Source organism: Manis javanica, chromosome 1 (assembly GCF_040802235.1).
Source record: "Manis javanica isolate MJ-LG chromosome 1, MJ_LKY, whole genome shotgun sequence".
Taxonomy (NCBI): domain Eukaryota; kingdom Metazoa; phylum Chordata; class Mammalia; order Pholidota; family Manidae; genus Manis; species Manis javanica.
Window position 1 is genome coordinate 91,698,536 of NC_133156.1, and position 20,579 is coordinate 91,719,114.

Below are 20,579 nucleotides of genomic sequence, written 5' to 3' on the forward strand. Positions count from 1 at the left end.
CTAATCAGTGGAAATGCAGATCAACAAGACAATGACATACCACCTCACATCATTTAGAATGGCCACTATGTGAAAGACAAGAAATAACAAGGTTTGGCAAGGATGTGGAGAAATGGGCTTCCTTCTACACTGTTGGTGGAAATGTAAGCTGGTACAACCACTGTGGAAAGTAGTATGGAGGTCCCTCAAAAAACTAAAAATAGGAATATCATTTGACCTAGTAATTCCACTTCTAGTAATTTACCCAAGGAAAATAAATCCCTAATTCAAAAAGATATATGCTCTCCTATGTTTATGCTGCATTATTTACAATAGCTAAGATATGGAAACAACCTGAGTATTCATCAACAGATGAATGGGTAAAGAAGAGGTGGTACATAAACACAATGGAATATTATCGAGCAATAAAAAGAAAAGAAATCCTGCCATTTGCAACAACATGGATGGAACTAGAGGGTATTATGCTCAATGAAATAAGCCAGGTGGAGAAAGACAAATACCATATGATTTCATTTATTTGTAGCCTATAAAAACAAAGCAAAACAGAATGAATAAAACAGCAGTAGATTCATAGACACTAAGTGACTAGGGGTTACCATGGGGATGGTGTTGGGGTGGGTGGGTGGGGAAGAGAAGCAGGATAAAGGGCAAAAATTCTCAATCGTAATATAAATTGGTCATGGGGATGACAGTACAGCATGGAGAATATAGTCAATGATTCTGTAACATCTTTCTATGTTGACAGATAGTAACTGCACTAGTGGGGGTGAGGTTTTAATAATATGGGTAACAGCTGAACTGCTGTGTTGTATATTTGAAACCAATATAAGACTGTGTATCAGTGATACTTCAATTAAAATAGAATACCCAGTGCACACACAAAAAATAGGGAATACACATTTACATTTATGAATATGTGAAATACTTTACAGTTTAACAAATTGCATTTTTAAAAGAATGAGACATCCTTATCATGAACATAACTGCCAATATAGCACAGGGCAAAAATGAAGGTAAATTAAACTAACTGAGTTAAAACCATATGAACCCCAAGAAATACTCTGGAGATTGCTTTGGGAATAAACATTTTTAGCATATCCTTTGTCACTGGCTTTATTCAAAATGAACCACAAAGTACATGCCCCCAGAATGATTACTGGAATTTTCCACTTGTTTTTATTCTATACAAATAGCTGTGGTTTGTGTTTGCTTTAGTAAATTTTTTCTCTCTCCCCTCTCCTAAGTTTGTTTTCATCAGATTTTCCCAAGCTTAGATCTCTTGTTTTTTCCTTTCCCTGGATTTGCATTTCTTTTTCTAAGCAACAATAAAACATTATTTTCTTTTCCATTTGCTCATCAATCAAACAGTACATGTCCTTGGTTGGTTTTTCACTTTCAACTACATGTTGGTTGGTTTGCTTACATCTTTTCTGCAACTTCATTTGTCCCAAGCACAAGACAAGCTTCCAGGTGCTAAAAAGGAACAGTTTTTATAAGGAGGAGGTTCACTTAGTTAGGCCTACCAGAATGGTATATATATATGCAAACGGAGATTTAACAACCATTTAAAAGGGTACAAACCCCTTCCATACATGTGTCTCCAAAGGGGCCACAGGAAGTCGGAGGGCTGTGAGAAGGACGCAGTTGCCATCACTGCTAGAGTGAGATTGATGCTACAGGCACCGGGCCTTCTCTACCTGGAACTGGTTCCCTCCATCACAGATCCTAGAAGGCTGCTTGGCTGCAGTCACACAGGACAAGAAATGGGAGCCTTTTGTCATCCTTTCTTCCCAGCCAACAACAGTTATCATACTGAGCTTCTCCCACTGCCAGGCAGTCTTCTAGGCACGTGATGCTATTTCACTTAACTCCTAATTTCCTCTGAGAGGCACTGTCATCTCCATTCCACAGACAGGGCACTGGGCAGAGAGAAGTGAAGCAATACAAGCAAGGTCACACAACTGGTTAAAGGTAGAGCCAACATTCACACCCAGCTGTGGCTTATGGCAAAGCCCTACCCTTTGCCCCACCCAGCTTCTTCCTTTTCCAGCTGCAGCAGGATGTGGAACAGGCTAGCTTTTGGGTAGCAGAGTCATTCTCCCTCACAATCCACCATACAATCTACTTATCATATTTATATACAATGGGGCAATGTTTAAGTCTTCAAGAAAACAATTTGATTCCTCAAGTAAGACATTAATAAAAACAAGCATTTATACACAGATATATACTTGCAGGGGGGTTATGTAGAGGCAAGGATGGCTATCTGCTGTGGTATCAGAAGAGCCCCTCAGACGGTGCTCACACAACCATGCGCTCTGGAAACAAAGCCCCTACCGAGTAACGAAGGCGTACCTGAATGGGATCCTGCGTCAGTCTCATGGGCCCAATGCGTACCTCCGCAGAAGACACCTGCTAAATAAAGGAAGGCACATGAGATGTGTCAAGTCTTAAACTACAAGAACTGACAAAGTCTTCCTTATACAGGATATTACCTCATGCCACTTTGCATATGCTATATAAGAGGATCCAACTTATTGACATGGAGACAGTGTACAAAACTTCATGTTCAATATAATTCTGGTTTTGTAAAAGAATATATACATTTATATGCATTGACAATGTCAGGAAGGATATATCCCAAACATCAAGTTGTGGGATTTTAGATTATTGTTACTTTAAGGACATGGGTTTTTACAATAAGCATGTATGGTTCTATGGGGGAAAACAACTCAATTTAATAATTATTTACTGAGCACCTACTGTGTGCTGGGCACCATGCTAAGCTGGAATTATTCTAAAATTTTCAAAGAGTAAAAATTTATCTCAAATGTAGAAGCTAAAGCATTTCTATGGTTAAGAGCTGTTCCTATATTAGATTTTCCTTACGGTCATGCCTCAGGAAGACAAATACTCTTCCCCAGGTTTGCCATGAATAAACCATTCATTTCAGTTTTAGCTCCTTAGCCTGAGTAACACCACACCATGATCACAAAGGGCTAACCTGTGCCCCACAACTCCACGAATGAGCTCAGGTGTTCATGGGCCAACACCACCTTATTGCTTTCGGGTTCAAGTATAAAGAAAATATTTGTCTTCTTAGTTGCTTTACTTGATTTCTTAAGAAGGCTTTTCTCTAGACTATGGGATTGTAGGTCTTGGCCTCATTTCTGTGGACCCAATTTTGTTTTTCTCTAGGAGGCTCTAGTTACTTTGTCACTGCTTGGAAGCTCATCCTGCTTCCCACATACTATGTTGGGCCCTGTTAGTCAGATGGGACACCTTCAGCAGGCATCAGAATTCACAGCACCAGAGACACCACAGTGATCCAGGGGCCAGAGGAGACTTTATAAGTTAAACAAAACAAGCAAAGCAGAACTTTAAATTATACTTTTGAAGACTAAAAATCTCCCTTTCTCCTTTTTTCCCCTTTCCCCATGCTTAACTCCTGGTGGGCATGGTGTGAATCTTTTCCAAAACGTGAGCATGAGCTGCTGACACATGAGATGTGGCAAGTCTTAAACTACAAGAACTTTTACTTACTGAGCACCTACTATGTCATGTGCAATGGTATGTTTTCCTCTGTCAGGTTGGTCCCCCCACCCACCTCGGCATCATTGTGCTGTGGTGCAGGGGGATTTGGCCTTTCCCCAAACCAGCCCACTGGTGACGACTGCTTGTCGGGGTCTCTTGGCTCTCTGTAGCTGGGTCTCGGGAGAGCAGAGCTGCTCTCTTGTGCGCTGCTGGAAGGCTGCCTCCTGACAGTAGGCCCTTCCACAGCACGTGGCACAACTAAAACCAACTCGGCACCCTGAGTCCCTGAGCCCATGGACCAATGACAAATTCCTTTAATGTTTCACGGCTGTCTTCAATAAAAATGATACACTTCAGTGAGTGTGTCACTCTGACACTTTTCTCCAAGCAAAACAAGCTCCCACAAGCTATTGGTGCTGATAGCAGCCCCCAGCGTACGTACCCAACCCTGAGGACAATTCCACTGGAGGAGGAACGTCACAAGCCTCCTGTTCCTGGGACTCTAACCTTCCACCCAGCTCCCCTCTAAAAGCAGTTGTTGTTGCCTGAAACAGATACCCTCCTTCAAAAGCAGTGCAACTGCCAGAATTTTGTTAAAAAGGTAATGATGAAGAATAAGGAATTTGGCATAATAAGATAAATTTGATTGATAGTCTGGGATATCATTTCAAGTCTCCCTGTGATCAAATACACCCCTCCAACAGGCCACCTATTAATGGTTTCACCACTAAATCTGGTTTCCAAAGGAATCATCCTGGGGCAGGAAGTAAACAAATGAAATAAGGAATAAAATGAAAAACAACTCTCTTTAGAAAGCTAAGATGTGAAAGAAACCCTGCTGGAATGGCACACAGTCCAAAAAATAACTCATTCAGGAGACATTCCTACCTACTTTGTAAGGAATCCGTGCATGAGGCCGGCATACAGGCCATTTAAACTCTCCCAGAGCTTCCGATGACTGTGTGAACACTCAGTAAGGCCCCTTCTCTCCCAAGCATTGTGCTAGGCACTTCCACATGAGTGGCCTTAGTGGGAGACAGGCAACAGCCACTGAAGCAACACTCAAGCTAGAAGATACCCTTTTCCTGCTGAAAGACAGGAAAGACCCTACAACTTTCTCCCACAGCCCCAAGAGTTCCTTGTCTGCATCTAGCATTCTAACCTCACCCTGACCTAGCTCAGCAGGAAACTGAGGTTGGTGGGCCCTCACCAAGACCTCTGCCTCTCACCTATCTGGTCTCAGCCCCACTTCACTGCACTACCTGCCCTGCCAGCATGGGGGCCTCAGTTCACCAGCAACTCTAGTCCTGAGCCACACTTAGCTTGTTTCTCTGTTTTCCTTTTCCTTCCCAGATTGTACTCCCACTCATCTGACCTTAGCTTCTGTGTCCAGAAAAGGTCAACTGTCCCAGAAGAACCCTGTACCCTCTCCTTGTGGCTCTGACGGCTGGCGTGAGGCAGTGACCAGCTGAGGAAAGCCTGTAGCAGGTATGCTCACAAGCAGCAGCCTGCAGGGTTGTTTCTCCTACAGGAGTCTTACTGCCTGCATTTCACCAATTTCTAAAAGAGCAATTATAAACAGAAACAGGAGATGATTTAGTGGTGTCTGGGTAGCCGAGCCAAGATTGTCTACTTCAAAGAGTGAACTTTGAGCAACTGCAGATGCACAGATCCTCAATTAGTGTATTAGCTCCGATTCCAGGAAGTGACCGAGTTTGTCAAGGTCACAGAAGCAAGAATGGGGTGGGATCATGGATAATACAGTTCCAACCCCTGAGAGGAGAGGAGGATGGGATGAGAGTGTGAGGAGACAGGCTTCCTAGTCACTCTGATCACAGGGCTTCCCCCAGCAGCCTAATGTGGAAGGACTGCTGACCCACAGTGCAGTTTTAACTGTCCAACATTTATAGTGTGTCAAATATTGGTGTGTACATACATGTGTGTGGTAACATACACACATGTACGCAAGTAACAGGGTTACAAATTCACAATGAGCTGGCTTGCCAGAAAAAAAAAGTCCTTTTTGTAGCATTTGCTGATTCTATGGTGTAAATATCTTTTGCTTAGCTGATCTCAAGCCAGCAACATAGGTCCCTGAATGTGCAAATGCGGATCTAGTCATTCAGAAAGGGTCCATGAGTGACAAACTCGTGCAGTCCTTATTGATCCACAGATATCTAGCACTCACTTTTATTTGATAGTTTAGCAAGATATACAGTTTCGGTTGATAGACATTTTCCCTCAGACTTTGAAGTTGAATGAAAGGAGATAAAACTTCGGGGCATGAAGGTGGGAAAGTCAAGGAAGGCTTCATGAAGACAGGTCACAAAAAGCAGAAAGGTTAGGAGACTAGGCTGGGAGAGGAAATGGCAGGCACAGGGCCCACTGCGGGGAGAAGACAAGAGCCTAGAGGTGCTGCCTCACAGGGTGAACATGAAGACGGGAGGGTCGGGCAGGTCCCGAGAGAATGGAAAGGATCTCCCTCTTCGCTGTGTAGGCACCAATTACACTGCAGGTTTCTGAGCAGAGGATTAACAGGATCAGATTTATGACTTGGGAGATGAAAAAACTCAAACATTTGGTTCGCCTGTTTTCTGGATAGACAAGAACAGAGACTTAAACAAAACTAAGATACTCTATGAGTAGGAACTATAGCAGTGAAAGTAAGTGGGGAAAATTTATCACAATGAACAAGAAAAAAATTACCAAAACCCCACACACAGCTTGGCCTCAATTTAATGGAGAGGGAATTCCACAATGAAAACCAGCTGGGGCAGGGTAGGCTGATGAAAGAAGCAAAATGTTGAGAGAAACCAAGAGAGTGCAGGTCAGCTGGTGCACCTGGCACTGCTCCATGTTCTCTGGTGCTGCCAGTTCTTGGTAGTTCCAGCTTCAAGGATTTCGTTAAATAACCTGTACTTGAGTTGCAGAGCTTCCCTCAAAGAAGAAGGAAGTGAGAACTGAGGAAGAAAAGTGGTTGACCCAGAAAGTCCTCCCTACCGCATCTGTTCAGCACAGCTTGCTGCTCCTGAAGGGCTGCCTCCTGCGCCCCCACCCTGGGCAGCTGGGGCCCCGCCACGCCCCGCAGAGTTAACGCCTCTCTCTCCTCAGCACGCCTCCTGCACTTCACAGCATTTGCACTCATTTAGGCACTTTCCCCTTGGTCAGACTGAGTTTTGTGAGGACATAGACTCTATTTCACTATTTTATCTAGAAGGCTCAATCAATAAGCAGAACTGAATTAAACTGCCTAAGATCACACAGATTTTAAGTAACAGAGGCAGGACTGAGTCTTCATTCTCCCTGACTCTCACGGTAGTGCTCTTCCATCAATCTCCAAAATTTAGAGAGTTCTGACTGCGTCACCCACCTTTCTGTTATGGGTTGCTATACTGTGTTCTGATTTTGCAAAACAGATGGTCCAGGTGCCTGGCCATGTCCTGGGGGCCTGCACAAGACTAACAGGGCTGCCCACAGGACTAAGAGGAAAGGGGAAGGGGAGGTGCATCTTGGGCGGGCGTGGGCTTCCATAACTTCCAGCTCCAAAAACAAGCTCAGCTAAGAGTCTGAATCTTCCCCACTTGAGTGACTTCTCTGGAATCCCTTTCTCCCCACCCACTGCTGTATTGAATGTTCACACACAAGTGTAACACACACACACACACAGGTCAGAGCAAACCCAGCTTGGCATCATGAGAGGGGGACCCCACGGTAAAGATCATTCACAAAGCAAACCAGTGGTGGGCTCAGAAACAGTATTTTTAAATGTTCCTAATTAACTCAGCCTGCTGCCCCGTTGGCTCTGATTTTAAAATAATATTTTATTCTCTTAAGGTGTCCCCTGTGGCCCTCCATTCCCAGGCCAAACTTCTTCATTCCTTGGAGCTCAGGATAAACAAAGGTTGTGTTTGACTTTTGCCTTTGTAATGGGCTTATGCCTGCTCCCTTCTGGCTTCGGTCCTCAAGGCCCCAGCACAGACCCTGGGGCTGGCATCCCCGCTCGGGACTGAGCAACCTGACCGCATCCCAGCCTCACTCCCCAGGCCCAATGTCCTTGGCACATCTGGAGCGTTCCCCCTGTCTCCTCTCAGCCCAGGCCCCAGCTGCCGGCTCTGCCCCCACAGCAGCCTCTAGCCCTCCCTGTCGCTTGCTGGCCGCTCTCCAGCACCTCCCAGAACCTCTGCTGCCCTGGGCCTTTCAGTGCCCAACAGGTGGTCCTATCCTCCTCTTCCCTGCCTGCTTCCAATTCTCTCATCTGGAGGTTGTCAGCCTGAGCTTCGTATCAGAGCTATCTGGGGAACTCTAGCATGTATTAATGCCTGGGTCCCACTTCAAACCCAGAGAATCAGAATCTCTAAGGATGGGGCCCAGGCATCAGCATTTTCTGATCCCCGGAGCAACCAGGGTGGAGAACCACAGGTCCATTCTTCTCAGCACACATGTCTGTGGCCTTCGTCAGATCCTACTACATATTTATTCAATGATCATCAACTGAGCACTTAATCTTGCAGAAGTCACCAAAACCCACCCAGACTCAGCCACAGAATTTTTTTCCAGATACCTTCCCAAACACAAGATTATCTCTTAGGCAAGAGGAAAATACAGTCCATCATATTTGATGAGTTATTCCCCCAAAAACAGTGTTCCTAAATTAGGATAAAAATAAATTTAAAAATTTCTTTTTTAGTCTTTTTGTTACACATACATATGGAAGATTACTCATAGTCATGAGACAGTCACAGTGGGTGACATATCTACTGACTTTATTTTATGCTCTGCTGTTCAGAATATTAATTTGGCAGCATAACATTTTATCACTCATACAAATATCTACTCACTAAAATATACACCCATAAAAGTGATAAATTAAAATTAAATTGACTTTAAAATTAAAACATCTATTCACCAAAAACAAAATCATAGGCAAAAAATACTCTAATTAAAAAAAAGGTTGCAGCCCAAGAGATGATATTTAGTTACAGGAAACCAAATAATAGTAAGTAACCAGAACATATAATGGAGTCTTTCTATTGATGTTTTTAAAGATAACTAAAAAGATATTTGGGCACACGATTTGAAAAAGAAATTCACAGGAGAGGAAGCATGAAGAGCTGCTCACTCTTTGGTATGCAGGAAAATAAAAATGTAAACTACAATGAGATACTATGTCATGCCCAGCCATTTTCTAATGAACAGAATAGTAGAATTAAAACACCAAACATTGTCCAGCATGGGTAAGAAGGCAGACCAGAGGGACTCAGACACTTCTGGTGGGTGTATAAATGGGTTCAGCCACTTTGAAAAACATTTTGGGGATTGCTAGTAAAGATGAGGTTACATCCTACAACCCTCCTCCTGTGAGAGTGTTTCTCTAGGGTTACAGGAGGCACTTTACAAGAATATTTGGAGATTTAAAACAGATATTTGCAAACAGCCTAATCCACAATCCATTAAAGTTCATCACCAGAAAAATTAATATATCAAGGAGTATCCAAACAATGGAGTCTTGTACAATGAAAATGAACCTAAGAGCTATCCATTCAAAATGTCTGTGATGAATCTCACAAACATCAAGTAAAAGATAAGTTTTAGAAAAATACATACTTTAGAACACCACTTAAAGTTTTATAATATTTAAAAAATACTGAATGTAGTTTAGGAATACATAATAACAGTCCAAAGAAATGCTTATAAAGACCAGTTGAGGCCAGTGGTGCTGCTGGTGAAGAGTGGGATGTTTTGAGGGAAGGAAATACCTGGCGTTAACTATATGGTTCATGATCTCTTTTTTTAAATCAGTGAGTAGTGAGTATATAGGTATTTATTCTTGTTTGTTGTATATCTTAAATACTGCAAAATAAATTTAAAATATATTTAATTTTATTGGAAAAGTTTATTTCCTATTTTTGGGCTAACAGTTGAACAGTAGCCTCTCTATATTATATTTTACACATATATATTTTTTCCTACTTACATCTTTATTTGGTAAAACAAGGTGCTTTATTTAAAATTCCTCAAAATATGGATTGAGTTTCCCTGAAACTTGGTAAAATGAAATCCTAGAAAATTGGGCTGGGCCCCTGCAGCTCCCGCTCAAGATAAGTAACTGCTCTCTGCCTACAAGACAAGAGGGGTTGAGGCATTGCGGAGAGCAGTATGGGGGTTTCTCAAAAAACTAAAAACAGAAATACCATTCCTAGGAATTTACCCAAAGAAAACAACTTCTCAGATTCAAAAAGACATATGCACCCCTATGTTTATCGCAGCACTATTTACAACAGCCAAGAAATGGAAGCAACCTAAGTGTCCATCAGTAGATGAATGGATAAAGAAGATGTGGTACATATACACAATAGAAAACTATTCATCCATAAGAAAGAAACAAATCCTACCATGTGCAACAACATGGAAGGAGCTAGAGGGTATTATGCTCAGTGAAATAAGTCAGGCAGAGAAAGACAAGTACCAAATGATTTCTCTCATTTGTGGAGTATAACAGTGAAGCAAAACTGAAGGAACAAAATAGCAGCAGACTCACAGACTCCAAGAAGGGACTAACAGTTACCAAAGGGGAGGGGTGGGTAAGGCGGGTGGGGTGGGAGGGAGAAGGGGATTGAGGGGTATTATGATAAGTACACATGGTGTGTGTGGGGTCATGGGGAAGACAGTGTAGCTCAGAGAAGACAAATGGGGACTCTGTGGCATCTTACTACACTGATGGACAGTGACTGCAATGGGGTATGGGGGGTACTAGATAATAAGGGTGAATGTAGTAACCACATTGTTTTTCTTGTGAAACCTTCATAAGAATGTATATCAATGATACCTTAATTAAAAAAAAAAGACAAGAGGGGTTGAGGAACACCCCTCCACTCATCTCATGTAGTGGTTGAAGCATCCCCATTTCTTTACAGCTGAAAAAATTAAAGCTTCACAAAGGTTAAGCACCTCACTCAAGGGGCTAGAGCTCAGATTTAAGCTTAGACCCACCTTACTTGGAAAACCATGCTTTTGTTTATATAGTCACTTATATGTTGATTTGCTGGAGAAAGAACTTAGGATGCTATACAGAGAATATAAAGGTTTTTGAATGACTTGCAAATAAGAAGTGAAAGATCTGACTGGGGGAGTAATGAGCATGGGGAAGACAAAGCAAGCAGGGAGCCCACTATGCACAGCATTTGGCACAGCCAGTTCAGTGAGCTGCAGGGCAAGAGGTGCGACCCTCAGCCACCCCCACGCACTAGACAAGGCAGTGGTGGGCTTTCCAGCACTGCGTCTTACGAAGCCCACCCCCATGCTCTCCTCCATCCCCCACTCACTCTTGGTGGTTAAGCTGTTCTTTCTTAAGAAGTATTACTTCTACACTCAAGTGAGCCTCACTGGGCAAGTGGAGGAGAGGAGGCTGTAGCCCACTATGCCTGGGAAACACTGCAGTGAGAAAGAACAGACTCCATCCTCTGGTTGAGGCTGAAGTGGTACTTAAAAATCAACACAGAAGACACTCAGATGTCATCAGATCCGAACAAATAAATATCATCAGCATAGTTGAAGGAAGAAGCCACCCCACCCTCTCCACAAATTTCAGATGAAAGAAATTTTTTAAACAATATTGTCTTTTCATCTATAGCCACGAGAACTCAGCCTTAGATTATGCATTAAAATGGAAAGAAAAAAATGGTTTAGGATACAATCTATGAAATAGTGAGTGCCTGAAGGAGGCTAGCTCAAGGAAGCCTTAGAGAGAATTAACTTTAGAGGGAGAACCCCTAGCTGCACTTCAGTATTATGATTATGTCAAAAGGCCTTATATCATACATGCACTGCAAAAATTGAGACATCAAGCTTTCATGAACACAGCAATTCAGCCACACCGTTACTGGCCCAAGTGCATGTAAACACCATTCCCATATTCCAAAGGTCAAACTCAGAGTCTGATTTGGAGAACAGAGGAATTTAAAGGCAAGCACAAAAAGTAACATCCCTCAACTAACTTCCTTCCTTTTATTAAGGATATTACCAATAACAGAAACTGCCGGATGGCTTCAAGCATTTAAAATTGTATTGTATAACAGAGGATGCTCAAAGACAGTCAATCTCTGAATATTCAGGAGGCAATTATCCAGATTGTGGAAAAACCCAGGCCCTTCTGATGCTCTTCCATCCTGCTATATGCCTTCTCCTTAACATTAAATGGGGATGGGAGAAAGTGGAGAGAGATGGTATTCAAATCAGCCAATTCTGCTCCATGGTCAGCAGTTCTGGTAAATAGATTGGATGGGCAAAGAAACAGAAACCATCTGCTAAAAATGAGTTTGAAATTTCCTGTGGATTTCAATTATCCATGCTGCCTCTGTCCTCAGTTGTATCATTGATAAGCTAGAGCTGCTTTACAGAACCAATAAAGAAGCGTCTTCTCTGTTTGGCTCCAGGAAAATCTCATGTGAGAGCTCCGTGACCCTGACACGACTCTAGAATTTTAGCCCCATCTAGTACTGCCCCCAAATTCACACTCTGGGGTGGAAAGGCTGCTCACACTGGAGTGAACTGCCTCATCAGTCCCTGAGTCCACATGGAAATCAATGAATCAGGGTAATGAATCAGCAGTGAGCACTGATTCCCATTTAAAAGTTAATTCTATTTCAATGAATCCCATTTAAAAGTAAATAACTCACGAGAAGTCACCTGCAGAATGCAAACACCTGCCTTTCTTAAGAGGAATTCTACTTGCTTGGCAAAAACAATCATTTCCATTTTATGAAGCACTTCACAGCCTAAAGATGTAAAACCTAAAGGAAGCACTAGGCAATGAAAACCTCAGCATTCTCAGAAGCTTAGCATACATGAGACCAGCAGGGCTTACCCTGGGAAGGGAGCCCCACGGCCCTCCACGCCTCCCCTTTACAAAGGTTGCACACAGGGCAGGCGAGTCCCCCCTGCACTTTGGCGCTCTGGTGCCACTGTGGCTGGCTTCAAAAGCCAATGTGATGACACCCACAATTTTATTTATTCTTTTTACAAAAAGTATTTTTTTTTAAGATTTAGCGTGGACACAGGAGCATCATGAGGGTGGAAGTGACCTCCTTACGGGCAGATGTCTGAGCCAAGGATGGGCTCCCTCAGCAGCACCTTTATCTCTCCCCTAGAAACCCAGAGTTAGGAAGGAATACAGAATGAACACATCCACTGACAGGAGGGGAAAAACAAAAACGAAAAGAAAATTCCCAAGCACAGCGTAAGACTAAGTAAGTCCCAAAGGATCATTTTCTATTCGACCAAAGTACATTTCTTTGAAAAGGTGGTTCAGACCCACAGCCTATCCCGGTTCTCCGCACATCTTCCTCGTCTCTTGGCTGGAGAACAAGCTGAATGACACAGCTTATGCTGATGGGCCTCCAGCTCTCCCCTTCCAGAACTCAAGGCATTCAAGTACCTTCATCAGGAAGCACAGAGATCTGCAATCAATTCAGTCACGGTGGTGAGTAATACGCCAGAGGTACCTGCAGGGCGTTAGCGAGAGCCCAGGCAAGATGCATTTAGCTCCAGCTGGGAATTCAGGCAAACTTCTAGGAAATCACACCGGGGCTCCATTATGAAGGAGTGAGAATGAGTCAGGTGGGGAGCCACGGAAAGGGTGCTTCAGGCTACAGAAAACCACAAGAAACAGCAAAGAGCTCACGTGGACAACCACCAGCAATGAGGGTCTGTGGGCGGGGATGATGAGGCTGGAGGGGGAGGCAAGACTCAGGTCACAGTCCCAGTCTTGCCACGTGGTGCTGTTGGATTAGCCTTTAGCTGGATCACCTGGTTGAAGTGTGGCTAGACTAAGGCGATTAAGACTAGAAGATCACAGATAAGAAAAGCGCTGCTGTGATAATCTAGCCCAGTAGTTCTCAAACTACATACCCTGAACCATCAGCATTGTCACTACCTGGGACTTATTAGCAATGGGAAATCTCAGGCCCACTCTGGACCTGCAGAATCAGAAACTCTGGGGGTGAGCCCAGCATTGTGTATATGACTGTCCCTCCACATGATTGTGATGCTTGCTAAAGATTGAGAACCACCAGTGTAGACAATAGAGGATGAAGGCCTGCACTAGGAAGGAGCAGTGATAAGGGACAGAGAGAAGAGGATAGATTAGAAGCAGATAGAGGTCATACTATCAGCTGAGCACATGTGGGCAAGGGAGGGAAAAGAAAGGGAAGTTCAAGGATTTCAGTTTAAGTGACTGGCAGGGTGGTAGCTGTCCAGACTACCAGAGGTCAAGCAGGTTTATAGGGATGACGAGTTAGGCTGGACATGTAGAGCTGAAGTGTCCGGGCCACCCACCTTGTCAGGCTGTGGGATATATGAGTGGGAGGCTCAGGGACAGTGGGGTCAGCACAGAGAAGAGCAAATTAAAAACAAGCCATCACTCAGAGCAGGAGACAAACTCAGAGCCCCGGAGATAGTATCAGAGAGCTGAGGAGAGGGGAGTAGTGCACATAAGAGCCAGAAGGAGGAGAACAAGTGGATTCTCCCAGAACCTCAACTACTTCCATGGGGCACAGCTAAGTAGGTTTTGTCCTCCTAACTTAATATTAGGGTATCTATCTATATAACTCACAGTAATCAACAAGAGAAAATCAATACATGATCATCTCAAGAGGTGCCAAGATGGCATTTTGGTAAAATTCAACATTTAAAAAAATGCCTTTATTCACTGCCCCCTGCAACATCCATTCCCTCCTTCTCTCTTCCCAGGGGCCACTGACTCCTGTCTGGAGATCTACGTGGTTCTAAAGAAAACATATGCCTTTATGTGAAGTTGATGCCACCCAAGTTCTCACATGCCAACCACCAGTCCTCAAGTCAATGCTTCCGAAGTTATATAAGGCTGTCGGGAGATTCCTCAAGAGGGGTTCATAAGAAACTCACTCCCTGAGTTCTACCAATTTGTGGTTTTTATATCTGATGGTCAGCTTGGCTAAATATTGAATAATAGGCTCACTCTTTCTTTTCTAGACTATTTTTAACATGTTTCTATGGTCTCCTGGCTTTACACATTTTTATTAGGTCTGATACCAGTATGAGGTCTGATAACGATTTGATTTTCTTGCCCTTGAAAATGGCTTGGTCTTTTTGCCTGGATGCCTGGAAAGATTTTTTTTCTTTATGTACAACTATATTACTGGAGTAAGTATTGGTTTTGTCCATTCTGAATCAATTTTCCCATTATGTAATGTAAGTAGGTTCCAGTCTTTTTCCAGGAAAGTTTTCTTTAATTTATGTTTAAATATATGTTCTAGTTCATTGATTTGGTTTTCATTTTCACTTTTCCCAAACTCCTGTGCATATATATATCCATTGCTTTTGCCTACCTTCCATATCTATCACTTCTCAAATCTTTTATTTCCCTTTTCATTTCTGTTTTTTTCACCCTTCCCAACTTCTATTTCCCTTACAGCACTTTTTGCAGTGCTTATTCATTTTTATATTTCTTCCAGGATGATCTTCATTCCTTAGATCGTTTTGCTTTTATTTCTACTCCTTTCCTGAGTAATCAACTCTTTTTCATGTCTTTCTGTTGTCTAATCATTTTATCTGTGTTTTTCTCATTCAGACTTATCTTGTTCTTTCATAGCTTTTAGTCATGTTCTTAATTTCTTTTAGTTCAGTTTGAAGTATTAGGTTGCAGTTTCTTCTCTGTTCTGTGGGCATATTTCACTCATATGCCTTCATTGGCTGCCAGATGGAGCCTGCAAAGCCTCCTCCATTTTTGGCTATTGCTTTCAAATAAACACACCAAGCCCTTCCCTCCTAGTGGGACCACCCAGCCGCTGGGGTTGATGCCGGGCTCCACAGCCCTCGGGACCAGCAGAAGCCATGGCTGCCTGCAGCTTCTCATTGCCATCAGCGCGCTGGGCCTCCCAGTCACAGGGTGCAGTTCGTGGACATATTCTAACCTGTGGTTTTGTGAACATGCTGCTTGCAGGTTGTATATTGTATACTTCCCTAACATTATTGCTCTGTTTTTATGAGTGGATTTAAGGGAATTATAAAATGATGTCAGAAAAGCAGATCCATGAAAGAGAAATTGGTTAAGTTGGACTTTATCAAAACTAAAAGCTTCTGCTTTTAAAAGAGACTGTGGAAAGAATGAAAAGATAAGCCAGATAGGGAGAAAATATTTTCAAACACATATCTGATAAAGGACTTGTATCCAAAATAAGAAAGAACTCCTAAAACTAAAAAACAAGAAAACAACCCAATTGAAAAATGGTTAAAATATCTGAACAGAAACTTAGCAATGAAAATATACAGATATATCAATATATTAATTACTATAAATATGCTGGCCCAACTTTTTTAACTTGTAAAGTGGCAAATGGCATATGCAAAGATACTCAGCATCATTTGTTACTAAGGAACTGTAAATTAATACAGTGAGATACCATTGCACACCACCAGTCCCTAGGTAAAAACTTCTGCAGTTATATAAGGTTGTCAGACGATTTCTTAAGAGGGTCTCATGCAAAACTCATTCCCTGAGTTCTGGCATGTTCAAACTATTTGTCTGTGGTTTTCACATTTGAAGGTCAGTTTGGCTAAATTCAAAAAAATCCAAGAAACTGACAATGCCAATTGCTAGCAAAAGTGTAGAGTAATGCTTATTGACAGGAACAAAAACAAAACATCTTAAGAATAAATTCTTTCATTCAAACATTTCTTCAACAATGTTACAGAGCACCCAACCGTATTCCAGTCACTGGGGAAAAAAATTGCTCACTGATGTACAAGCTAACAAAGGGCTTGATTTGGACTTGAACTCAGACTCTGACTTCTGAACCTGTGCTTTCACATAGGATATCACATGCCAGACCACTGAAGTGTTATCAAAGAAGACTGAAAAAATGGAATGATATGTGGCCTTCTTGGATGGGATGCCAATAGTAAAAAGATGTCAAATCTCCCCCAAATTAATCAACATATTATTTACTATAAATATTCTGGCACAACTTTGTAAAATGATTCTCAAATCCAAGTAGAAGGATAACTGCTCGCAACTGGCTAATAAAATTATAAAGGAAAATTTAGGAATTTTTTGCTCTGCCAGATGTGACAACAGACTTCAAAGATATAATTACCAAAACAGTGTGGTTCTATCAGAGAGATCAATGAAAGATAACAGAAAGTTTAAGGACTCACACACACATATGCACACATGAACAAATATGTATTATATATATAATCAGTTCCTAGGCTTTCTGTTATCCTTCATTGATCTCCATGCTAGAACAATTCCATTTTAGAGATATAATTTTACTAAACAGTGAAACAACAATTTTATATCAGTAGGGGAGAACTAGATAATTCAATCATTTCAATTATAATGGGATAATTGGTTAACATGTGGAGAAAGATTAGGTTAGCATGAATCATGATATATATCTAAATTAGTTCCAGATAGATTAAAATTTTAAATAGAAAAAAGAAAACCATGAGAAAAACTGAAAAAAATATAGGTGAATACTCTATTATTCAAGGGCCTGGAAGGTCTTGCTAAGAATAACATCAAAGACAAAAACACTGAAGGAAATGACTGTTAGATTTTTTAATAATAAGTAGAAGTATATAAAAAAATAAGAAATAAAAAATATAAAACTGAAAAATGGTATTAGTAACACATGATTTAAAAGAAATTGGCATATTTATCAGCATTTTTAAAACCTCTAATAAGACAGTTATAAAAAAGGTAAGAACCCCAATTAAAAATGGGACAGTAAAAAACAGGCAATATACAAAACTAACACAAAAATAGGTTGTAAAAATTATGCAATGATGTTCAGCCTCTCTAGCAACCCAAAAATGCAAATCAAAACTAGATTCCACTTTGCTCATCAAATTCCAAAGATTTTAAAAAGATGATCCTCAGCGCCATTGAAAGTCTGAAGAAATCAGGATTTTCCTTGCTGGAGGGACAGGAAAACGTCCCAGTGACTCTGGGTCCCTTAACACACACCAAATGCCTTCCTGGGCTTTGGTAACTTAAACGGCTGGGACCTTAAACGGTGTTTGTGACTCTTCCAATTGCTGTCTCCCTTCTTCTGTTTATATATCTACCATAACATTTATCATGTCATAATTTTGTCACCATAACCACAAACTGTTGGAGGCAAAAGGACCTGGGAGACAGATGCCAACTCCATCCAACCCCAGTCAGAGAACCAGTAAATGACCAGCTGTGACAGGATGCATTCCAGCACCCGTGCCCAAATCCATCGGCTACAACCAAGACTTACAGATATTTGGTAGGAGAGTGTTTAATGTAATACAGCATTATAAAGCTGAAAAAGTCCTTGGAAATGGCAGCTTACTTTGTTCCTTGGCACAGAATGAGGGCTGCTGGAGAACTAAAGCTGCCAATGTTGAGATTCAGCACAAGGCCTTTAATATAACACCAAATCTGGAATTCCTTTTCCCCATGTGTGACTGAGTAATAATACATGCCCCTTGGAGAGGGCAGATTCGGGGTCTGTACTATTCATGGACAAATCTCCAGTACTCGGCACAGCAGACAGTTGTTACATGATAGATATTATTATGATGATCCCTCATTGATTCTTTCGGAAAATCCTTACAGAGCCCCACAGTGAGCCTGAAACTGAATAGGTGCCTTACATTTGTAATCTTAACTTCATAAGCCAGATCATCATAGCATAAGCTCTGTCTTCAGCTTATGGTCGCAAAACATTTGACTTGCTTACATGAAAACACAAATGACAACATGCGCATTGGCTACCTTTAGACCTTCTGCCCCCAATAATAGAGAAAATCAAGAACTGCTTTATGTTCTCACTAGTATTATTACAAAATACTCTTCCAAACATTGACCTCATGAGAAAGGATGTTTTCTAAGAATTTGAAAATTGGAAGTTTCCTGGGGGACTTTGGGGAGGTCACTTCTTAACCCTTTAATTGTACAGATAGATTGCCAAATAAGGCCTAAGAGGGTATGTGGTGTGTTCAAGGTCATGTACCAGTGAGATGTCACTGTGGGAAAAAACTGAGGTCTCCAAGCTGCCAGGTCAGTGACACATCCATCCTCCCCCAATGTTTCTTCCTGGTAACCACCAAAATACTTTCTCTTTAAAAACAGAAGCATAGAATACATATTGTTAGTTTTTCAAAGAAAAGGTATTGGAATTTACTTGTGGTCAGCTTTATTCCCAATCCCTAATTCATTATTCTGCTTATAATTTAACATAATAACCTATAAATATATACAATGTTCTTGAGAGAATGAAAGATAAGCCACAAAAGTTAATAGTCTTTACTAGCAATTCTGGAAGACATGATGAATTATTTTTAAACAAAGAGGCTAATCATGAGTTTAAAAATTCCCTGAGCTGTCTCATTTTATCATTTTCTTTTACATCTTGTCTTCCAAAGCCTTTTGTAGGATCTGACATGATATACTCAGCCATTAAAAGAAGTAGTCTCTGAAGCCACTCTACTAGAACACATCTTTTGGTGTGGATTTATCTACTAGCCAAAGACAAAACATAAGAGGCAATGTAAAAATCCAGAGAAGAAAAGGAAAGAGATGAAGGAGGGAAAGGAGAAGCAAGTAAGAGGTGGGACTCATACAGAGTTAGGTAAGTCAAGGACAATTTCCTATAAACTAGAAGGATCCTCTTGTACTACTGAGATGTCTTACTAAAGCTGAGATGCAACTCTGGGTTCCTGAGTAATAACAAAACATAACCATGGCCAGCAAGGTGTATTAGGGGAAAACTGACTGAGGATCAAAGGCTTTTGTTCCATCTCAACTCGTACATTAGTTTGATCACTGCCAGATCACAACATCATTCTGGGTATTAGTTTTATAAAATGAGGAAGTTAAACTCAATGCTCTCAAATTTATCTACAGATGTACCCTATGAAGAATGATGATGTTTGGTGATATGGGCTGCCTGAAGCCCCAGATTTCTCTGGCCCTGTGTCTATTTAAAGATATTTCATGGACATTCTACTTCCAGGACCTATATGACCCTGAGCAACTTATTTATCCTCTCTGAACCTCAGTTTTCTTGGACCAACTCTCTTACAATAACTAGAAAATTTGGAGATAATTTTTTAAAAAATATATTTGAAAGTATTAGGGAGATTACAATGCAGTGAGACTGTCAGACCAAGATCTGGGAGATAAAAGAAGGTGAGAAGCCAGAATGTGGCTTTTGGTACCCAAATCCCCTCAAGGCCATTGAAAATTCTGAAAGCAGCAGCTTACAAGCAGAGCAGAGCTTTCATGCATCTCACAAAGATGGAAGGACAAAAGTGGAGTTCAGTTTCCTTAGGGAGGAAGGCCTACTAAGGCCCATTGTGAGGAGCTGGTAAATACCTCAGGTTTTCAGCTGGGAACCCCCTGGGCTGCAACCTAGGCACAGGACTGACCCGGGAGCAGACCAGCCTCCACATGGGATGGAACTCTCCTTTGGATCACCTTGGTCACTGAATTATGACTACGCGTCCCTTCCTTGCTGCCAAACAAGCAAAAGTAAATTCTATCTAGGGAAATATGCTGTTACCTACCGTCTCAAATTATATCTAAGACTGATGAAATATAATGTCCAACAGTTGGTAAAAAATAGGTTATAATGAAAGAAACATCAACCGAAAACCAAAATGGGGAAATAATTAAATAGACACAGAAGATCCAGATAGTGGAGTTATCATATACAGACTTTAAAGTAACCACAGTTAATACGTTCAAAGAATTAAATGACAATATACAAAAGAATAGCAAAGAGCCAGAAACTATAAAAAAGAATCAAGTGAAAATTTTAGTAATGAAAAATAAAGTAATTAAAAATAGTCACGGAATGGGTGGATTTATAAGGATATGAGGCACAGTGGAGAGAGAATTGGGGAACAGGAATATATGTCAGAAGAAAACATCCAGACTAAGATATGGGGAGAAAAAAGGATGGAAAATATAAGAAGGTGTGTAAGAGCCAGCTGGAGCACAGAGAAAAGTTGTCACATACCTGTAATGTCAG

General features: G+C 41.5%; 1 protein-coding gene across 22 annotated transcripts in view; it reads right to left on the bottom strand.

Moving 5' to 3' along the window:
• Positions 1–20,579, bottom strand: part of PDE8B (phosphodiesterase 8B) — a 348,583-nt gene that overhangs the window by 113,427 nt on the left and 214,577 nt on the right. For 19 of the 22 annotated variants that reach the window (XM_073234856.1, XM_073234853.1, XM_073234843.1 and 16 more), the window contains one exon: positions 2,356–2,415. In XM_073234856.1, the coding sequence (XP_073090957.1) occupies positions 2,356–2,415 (60 nt within the window). Of the gene's footprint in view, positions 1–1,697; positions 1,884–2,355; positions 2,416–20,579 lie in introns of those variants that run through there. The other 3 variants (XM_037000199.2, XM_073234897.1, XM_073234894.1) reach the window with 2 other exon arrangements.